This window comes from Geospiza fortis, unplaced genomic scaffold (genome assembly GCF_000277835.1).
Source record: "Geospiza fortis unplaced genomic scaffold, GeoFor_1.0 scaffold318, whole genome shotgun sequence".
In the NCBI taxonomy this organism is placed as follows: Eukaryota; Metazoa; Chordata; class Aves; order Passeriformes; family Thraupidae; genus Geospiza; species Geospiza fortis.
In genome coordinates this window covers 230,269-239,205 of record NW_005054371.1, presented here as the reverse complement: position 1 = coordinate 239,205, position 8,937 = coordinate 230,269, and the positions used below count along the sequence as shown (strand labels likewise).

Here is an 8,937-nt window from a genome sequence, read left to right as displayed (position 1 = left end):
GGCCCTGTCCGGGCTGCAGGGGCTGGGGGAGCTCGGCACTGCCCAGGCTCTGTATGGGCTGCAGGGGCTGGGGGAGCTCAGCACTGCCCAGGCTGCAGGGTCACAGCACTACCCAGGCTCTGCCCAGGCTCTTTGCTCACAGCACGGCAAAGCAAACAGAGCTCCTGGCAGAGCTGCCTGCCCCAGGCAGTGGGTGCCCTCCCTGAGGACAGCCCCGTGCAGGAGTGGCACTAGTGGGATCCACCCGGCAGTGCCTACCCCTGCCCTTCTCTCATGCACATCCATGTTTTCCCAATGCAGTGAAAATGGCTCTGAACTCTGCCGGGTTAAATCCTTGCAACAAATTTAAGCAGTGATAAAAAACAAACAAACAAAAAAAAAAAAAATCCCCAAACTGTAAGCAACTTAAACCCAAGACCTTGTTCAAACTCTGGTGCCTACCACTACAGCTGGGCTGTGCTAAAGGCAATAGCAACCCTTTACAGTAAGCCAGGACTCCAGGTGAAATAAAGGCAAGGCTTTATTGCCACTTTGGGTGAACAGCATTACATTTTACTACACAAAGGCAATTGGCAGTTGCTATAGCAGCAAGACAGCCTTTGTAGTCTTTTTCTGAGAGCTTCCTCTTAATTTGCTCTGAGTCATATATATGGTCTGTCTCCAAAAATACTTCTTCATCTGAGCCTTTGCATCAGGATAAACAAGACAAACCTATCTTTGTATTTTAACAGATTTTGCTTTAGTGAACAGCTACAGGACCCAATTTGATGCATTAACATCCACACAGGTGTGGATATCTATTCATTTGTTCCAACATCTGCAGGAGATCCCTCTGGGGTGAGGGGCTGCTCCCCTCCTCCTGAGCATCTGAGTGCCATGAAGTGACCTGTTTCCCTGACATTCCCATGCCTCCGGTGTGTAAGTCAACCATGTAAGAGGAGGTTTTTCTCACCTGCAGGTGTTGTCTGGCATTTGCAATAGTTTCCCCTCACTCCTCACATGCATCACTCCCATGACAGGAAGCAGGAGCTCTGGAAGCAGATTTACCACCACAGTGCAGACTCAGTGCAGACAGACACAACTAAGCCAGTTCCCTGTGCAGAGGTGTGGCAGCACTGCCACAGAGTGCAGTTTCCCCTGTGGAAAGTTCCTATGGCAGCTGCCCAGACCCTGAGCCTGGCAGCTTTGAGGAACATGCTCAGTACTGCAGGTGGGCTGTGTGTGACATCCTCCTTCATCCCTGCCCTGCTACAACCTCTGCACAGGATGGACACACCTGAGCCTCTCACTGGCATATGAAGGTCAGGAGGACCAATTCTTTTTTTATTCTGTAATATTTCAGCTAACAAAAGGGAACCATATTTGTTTTCAGCTTCTGATTTTGCAGCTGTCCTTATCTTCATTATTGATCTGTTAAAAGGACAAAATTCTAGAGAAGACACATGGTCAAATAGCATTGGCAATTTCTTCCCTGAGACTCAGTGTGGCAGCCTGACTTTGAATCTGCTGGTTTAGCTCCAAAATAGAAACTCTATAACCTGGCTCTAGAAACCCTGGGCTGCAGTAGTATATGCCATCTTCCCAGAAAGGAAATTTACAGTTTGAAAATGATGTTACTTTGGGTTTCTTTCACAAGCACTGTGCACTGATAGGAGTGACCAAGCATATTGAAGAAAAAAAAGAAAGATGCACTATTAATAAACATTTTCAGATTAGTCAAGCAGCAGTAAAGACTGTATGTGGTTGGTGAGGCAGGCGTGACTCTGATTTCCCATACAGAAATTAAGCCAAGCACCCAGCCTGCACTGGTCTGTTCTCAGCATCCCCCAAGTGAAGTGACCAGATAAACACTGCAGCAGATTCTAACTGTGACTGTGTCTCTCAGGCATCACTTGGTTCAGAGTGGAAGAGGAGCAGGGCAGGGAAGAGCTTGTCCTTGTGGAGGTACTCCTCCTACCCTCCAGTCAGTGCCAAGAGCTAAGGCTTGGCTCCAGGAAAGCACACCATGGAAGTCACTGAGCAGCACTGCTGGCCCCTTGCCCTGGCAGCAGCCCAGGTGGAGGAAGCCCTGCAGGGCAGAGGAGCCCCAGACAGCCCCAGCCTGGGGCCCTAAACCACCCTCAGATTGTGTCCTGCTCCCCAGCCCCCCCTGAAGCACCGGGCTGCTCCCCATGTGCCAACCCCAGCAGCAGGGCTGGCATCCTCCTTGAGGCACACACACCTTGGGAGAGGGCAGCTGGCTCTCCCAGAGCTGCACACACCTTGGGAGAGGGCAGCTGGCTCTCCCAGAGCTGCACACACCTTGGGAGAGGGCAGCTGGCTCTCCTACAGCTGCACACACTTTGGCAGAGAGCAGCTGGCTCTCCTAAAGCTCCAGCACCTGCTGTTTCCAGCATGAGTATTGCTTCCCAGAAAATACATCAACCTTGTCCTGGCTGCACAGGAACTTTGCATGTTTCCCAAGGGTTTGGCCAGGGTCCATGGGACATTCAAGGTCACATTCAGCTGGTGGGATGCTCAAATCCTTGGGCTGTCCCAGCCACCATGGAAACAGCAAATCCAACAGGCAGGTCTCCAGCCCACCAAGCAACACAGCATTCACAGCACAGCACAGGGCAGCAGGAGGCAGGGGGACAGGGAAGACACAGCATGGGCAGCTTCCAAAAAAGTTATACATATATATAGATATAGATACAGATATATAGATATAAAGGGAAGGAGGACTTTGTCTCAATTCAGGCTTCAGAAACACAAAACCAGAACCAGATTAGTAGAACCTCGAGCCTCCAGAAGCACAACCAGCCAACACTTAACACATTCACTCTGTCTTTAAAAGAAGCCTTTAGACAAAATCTATGAGGTAGTTGACTATCTTATAATGGGTTTAGAGAAGGAAATTTGGGTCCAGGCTCCTGGCAGCAAGGAAAAGTACTGTCACATTGATCTGGTTTGTCATCTAACATCTAAAACTGTAAACTGTTACACCTAGAAGTTCTATTGAAATACAAAAGGTTTCCTGTTGAAACTTCACCTTAAATGATTCAGAGCTTGTCTCAGTTATGAAAGCCTTATTGGCACTTTTTCTTCAAGGGTGGAGTACAGCTGCCAGCTCTTGCAAAATTCCCTTTCAATCAACACTTTATCAACTTGCACACAGCATTTATTTTTGTATGCTGACATGTAGTTACTCATGTGCCTGAATACAATTTTACATGTTCTTGTGCTGTGCAATATTTGGAGCTTGGCTTTCAAGTGACTGTGTTTGTCAGCAGCTCCAGGCTTGTTTCAGTGAAGTGTTGCAAAGGCACTAAAATGAACAAACATAAGAATTGTTAAACCCAAAGTTTGCTTCCAAGGGTGTTTTCAATCACTGCACAGCAATATCAGTGGCATCACAATTGCAGGTGAACTCCTGCTGGTTAGGAAACTCCTGGTTACCCTGAGAGGGAGTTCAGGGCTCATCATTGCTGAGTAACCAAGTGCTGACAGCCTTTAAAAAACTGTACCTCAGAAAAGCCAGATGGAATGCTGAAGTGCCATGGATTCAGACCCAGGGCCTTCTCAGATTGCTGCAGGTGTCCCCACACAGTGCTGCTCAGGGAGCCCCGAGGGGCACACACAGCCTGGCATCACCAGACGCCCAAACTCTGCCTCCCTTCAGAGGTGCCACCTACCCCTGAGTCAGCACTTATCATTGGCACATGCCAAAAGCTCCCACACCTGCCCCGACAAAGTCCACGCTGGCCAGCTCGTATTTACACTGCAGAAATTAAAGTTGTATAGGCTATGAACAGGTGTGGCCTGAGGAAAAAACACAGAAAAAGAGATTTCCAGGCATGCTGAATAGCAAATTGAAACAGTAAGTATTTCTTTCCATGTCTCTGCCCTTGAAATTCCGCACCAAAATAAAGATTTCAAACCTGAAGCAGTACAAAAAGTAAAAAACAAACAAACAGAAACAAAGTGAGCTTTCACCTCTTGACCTGAGATGTGTAGTAAATTTAAAGTACGTTTGGGGACTGTGTGAAGCTGTTTCTCATCTCTGCACTTCCTGGCTGAAATTGCAAGAGTCACAGGCATCAAAGCCTTGCCTGTGCAGTTTCAAGAGTGTTTACTTCAAATTGCTGGAGAAGAGAAGCAAAGACACCAGGGGACCTTCATTACTGACTCAGCACCTTGCTCAGAGGTTTCATACAGTTATTTCCTCCATCTGTTCACAAAGGTAAAGCTAAAGCCTGCATATATACCCTGAATCCTCAGAGGCAAGGCCCCATGGAAGCACAGCATGCTGCTTTAGGCTGCCAAAGCATCTGGATGCAAAAACAGTCAGCATTTCCCACAGCCATCCACCTGAACAGAAAAGCACAAGCAGCTGGCTCTGGGGATCCAGGGCTGGAGAAGCCACTCCAGGGTTCCAAGTCTACTACTCCTCTGCTGCTGCTGCTGCTGAAATAAACTCTTTATAATTTTTCTTTCTGCCCTTCACCCTTCTAGAGCTATTTCACAACCTTTGGCTTCAACTGAAATTATTTATGACTGCCTTATGCATGTTTCTTCTTGTGACTGTAGTTTTATTTTAAGAAGCTCCTTCCTTCCCATGGTTTTTGCAGCCAGCCCCATTCTCTCTCCAACTTCATTTTGCTAGGGATTTATCTAAGCTTTCAGTCTCTGCTCAGAAAATAGTGTGTTCTTTAATCATCCCTGGCTCTGCTCCAATTTGAAATTATCTTTCTCAAATGGGGGTGACTGGCTCTGCATAAACTATTACAGATAAGATGGCAGGAAGTCTTTGTAAACAGCATTAATGCTGCTTTAATTTTTAAGGGAAGAAACTCCCATGATTCATCCTGGGACACCAACATTGTCATTTCCCATTTGCAGCAGAAACTCACAGGTTTAAATGGGAAACAGCACAGAAAGTACCACCCTCAGCACCCTCATTCTCCAGAGCCACTTCTCCGGGCCAGTGATGTCACCCTGTGTCACCATCATCCCTGCCAACCATGTTCCCAGCATATCCATGTGCTTTGTCCCAGGTTCTTGAAAAAGTCATTGCTGGTCCAATCTCTCTCCCTGCTGAGGAGCTTCACTAACAACCTCTCCTCATCCTGAGCACCCCCTTTAAAGGAGAACTACTCCTGCCTTTCCCTTGGGGCTCTCCCTTTGATACCAGCCCCTTTCCCCAGATGGATAAGAGCCTTCTGCAGAGCATGCCTGGGTCCTGCAATTATCCCTCCATGCTCTTCCCAGCCCTCCACTCACAGCTGTTGTCAGAGACTCTCAGGCTGCCTGGATTAGTACTGTCACCTAGCACAGTTTTTCTTAGCCACACGTCATCATCATGCATTCAGAAGCATTTCTTCAAAAGTCCATCACCAAAAATCTCCAATTTAGATAAAAGCACAGCTCTGTCCCACTGACACCTTGGTGTTTCCCTTGCAACTGAGACAAATGTCACATCCATGACCAAGGCATCTGAGGCCAGGCTGGACAGGGCTTGGAGCAACCTGGACTAGTGGAAGGTGTCCCTGCCCACAGCAGGGGGATGGAAGCAGGTGATTTTTAAGGTGCCTTCCAAGCTAAGCCATTGTGTGATTTTATGACTGTTAGACCAGCAGCAGCAGCACTGTGAGTGCCACTCCCTGCTCGCCAGCAGAGACCCTCCCAGCTGAGCATGCCACAGCATTAACACGTGGCCTGCAAGGACATTTTTAGCCATTTCACAGTTACATATAATCAATGTTTTAAAAATACAGATTGTTGCAAGCCCATGCATTTAAAACAGTTTCCTCTTTTCAGTATAAAGTGCAGCTCCACAACTCAGTAAGTGAAAAATAATATTAATTATCATAATATCAGATGCTTGAATTAATTATGTCAGACTAGATCTAGCCAATGCTCAGATGAACTCCTTGCAAGGAAAAGACAAAGCAAATCTACAGAAATGCATGTAAAGTACTCTAAAGGCTCATTTTTTGAGCAATATGCAAATCCAGAAGGCAGTGACTACCAATTTTCATCTTCTGTGGCACATTTCCAAAGGCTGTAGGTGTACTCCTGGCCACAACCCAGCTCTAGTTATACTGTGTCCACCTACTTCTAAATTTCATCTGCAAGTTATTTTTCATGTTCTGTTTATAAAATGCACTGACTAAAGTTATTGGCACAAAGCAAGTGATGTATTCTGTCCAAGACTAGGTGTATTTGAAGCATATGACTCAACTCAAGTTGTTTTCATTATTTCTTATCATATTATTTGGTCAAAAGACAAAATATGATTAACCAGAATTGACTGGATCACGCAGAAGCTTCACTGTAAATTGATGAACTTGGACATCATATTTAAGTTTTCACCAAGATTCAGTTTCTTAAATCAGTGTAGATTGATAGCAAAACCTTCAGGCTCTTGCACCTAGCAGAGGTGCTCCCTACCTCCCTTCTCTGCTCTAAAATGGTTTTATTTGGGCAGCAATATCTGATCAATACCAAGATGAGCAATGGTAGTGACAAAACAGCCAGCCCTAGCCTGAAGGGCCTGGTTATCTCCTGTTTTTTCAGTGCTACAATGGAAATGCATTATTCTGGATACCCCAAACTCATGCTGAAGCAATGCTGAAGCCAGTTAAATTGTGAATGCTGTCTATTAATAAAAATCAATGCTTTCAAGTCTTAGACTTCAACAGACCATCTGATCTTTCCCCCCTCAAGTGACAGCAGAAACACCCTGCTTATTCCACTGCAGCTTGCATATCCCTTTACTATCAGGTAATCTCAGCCAAGCCAGAACCATATGAAATTACACAGAAAAAATGAAAATAAGAGAAAGATTTCCTAAAGTGATGAAAAACAATCCCTGAAATACAATGATGCATTGTGAAAAGTTTTTTCCCAACTATTCTGTGCAAACTATATCAAAAGCAGCTCAGTCAGTGATTGTGCTGAAAAAAAGTCAGCCCAAGATGTGGCAGAGATGAAGAAACCCTGAGTCAGATGATACCTCTCACCTCCTCTCTCAGTATTGCAATGCCTTTTCTTCCTAAACACGAGCTGCACATGAATAGTGTTGGTGCTTCTTTGGTTTGAAGGGATTTTGTTCATTTGAAGGGTTGTTCTTGTTCTTAAATATTGAATTGCTATGGATACAGAATTAAAGTTTAAATTAATAATAGAAATACTTACAGACCAAACAATTATCATTCTTCTAGACACAGAGTGATCTATATTCCAGTAGGTAAATGGAAGGAAAGTGATATAAAAAATCTCTTCACCCAAAGCAGCTGAAAACTTGAACAAGTAGTAGTAGAAGTAGTTCTTCACAATATACTTCTGTGTGCAACCCTGGAAATGAGAGAATGTTACTGTTTTAGTGAAGTAGAAAAATATAACAAACACTTAAAATATTATAACTGCTACAGTTCCCAGTCCTTAAACCAAACAGTTGTTATAAGAAGTGTCAAGAAATGAAGTTCAACTTTTGTACTAGAATGAAAGCTGTAGTAGTGATAGCACAGCTACATTTCCTGCAGAGCAGAAATCCATTCGGACTAACTAAGGCAGCAGTCACGTGGACAAAGACTTTCAAGAGATGGGATCAGCCTTTCCTCCAGGGTAATCAGGTGTATTTCATAAAAGGTATTGACATGCTAAGTTTGAAGTTTCTACATCAGTAGACAAAGCCACCACTGCTTTCACTGGAAATGCATCTTGAGGTGAAAAACTTGAATGGCAATCACTGAACTACTTCATTTAAAATTTGCCTCTTTATAATCTCTGAGATTTGCTGCCAGGTGCTGCTGACAACAGCCCTCAACACTGATTTTTTTTTCCAGGTACCTCCAATCCCTGTGCTCCTGTGCAGGATCTCACAGGATCACCCCACACTGAGGTGCCACAGCTGGAAGATTCAGCTCCTGCTTGGGACTGGGCTCAGCAAGCACAGCTGCAGAGCAGGGCCAGGGCAACACAAGGCTCTGAGTGGGCAGAGAAAAGAGCTGCACCTGTCACCACCAGATTTTCACTCCAACATTTGAAGTAATAACCACAAGGTTGTCTTTTTAAGCATTACCAGTAGATACATTGCAAACAGTGACATTTCAGCACTCCATTTATTCATTTTATTTAGCATGAAATTTCATACGGTGTCTGGATTCGGTAGCTAGATTATTTCATTAGATGTACCCCACCTAACATGTTTCTCTCTTCCAAAAGGTGACATGTGTGGCTGCAGAGCTGGGAAGCCACACAACAGCACACATTGCTTGGGCCATGACTTTGGCCACTTGTTGAATGTGTCTAGAAAAGGTTTGCTGCTGCTGCCATTTGGGACTAGGACACCACAAAGAAGACTCACACTGTTAGCAGGAGCAACAGACAAGTGAATCACATTTTGTAGGTACACCTGTCACTTCAGGAAATAAGGAGACAGACAGACAGATAGATAGACAAATAGAGTTCTGATTCAGGGGAGGAGCTAAGGAGCCAATCTAGTCTCACTCCATCCTCCCCCAAAAAATTAAAAACATGTACATTGGATGTGTAAATACAAGATGAAAGAACTTCCTAAAGATGGGAACTGAGAAGGAACCATGAAGGTCTCAGCACAGACACACTAAGTTAAGAGAGAGCTTTGACATAAGCTTGTAAAGCTCACCAAATAGGAAAACTTAAGCTTGGAGCTGGCTGTGTAACTAGTTTACTAAAGAGAAACTCTCACCCTACGTGCTAGTGAGAAAATGTAAAAATTGTCTAAGGAGTCCAGACATGCACTTGTGACTCACTGCAAAAGCCATTAGAAGCTCCAGTCTCTTCATCTGCTTTTAATGCAGAGATGAGGCAAACTGCACAGAGATGACAAAAGCAAGATGGAAAGAACTTGCATCCATTCAAGTACCATAAAAACCCCACAACTTTAATTGATTTTTGCACTGATGAACAGAA

General features: G+C 44.8%; 1 protein-coding gene across 1 annotated transcript in view; it reads right to left on the bottom strand.

Annotated features, from left to right (window-relative positions):
• Window positions 1–7,325, bottom strand: part of SGPP2 (sphingosine-1-phosphate phosphatase 2) — an 18,435-nt gene extending 11,110 nt beyond the window's left edge. Inside the window, exon 1 of the mRNA XM_031060053.1 lies at window positions 7,180–7,325. Coding sequence (XP_030915913.1) covers window positions 7,180–7,197 — 18 coding nt within the window. The 5' untranslated portion in view covers window positions 7,198–7,325. The remainder of the gene's footprint in view (window positions 1–7,179) is intronic.
• Between the last annotated feature and the right edge of the window lie 1,612 nt (window positions 7,326–8,937).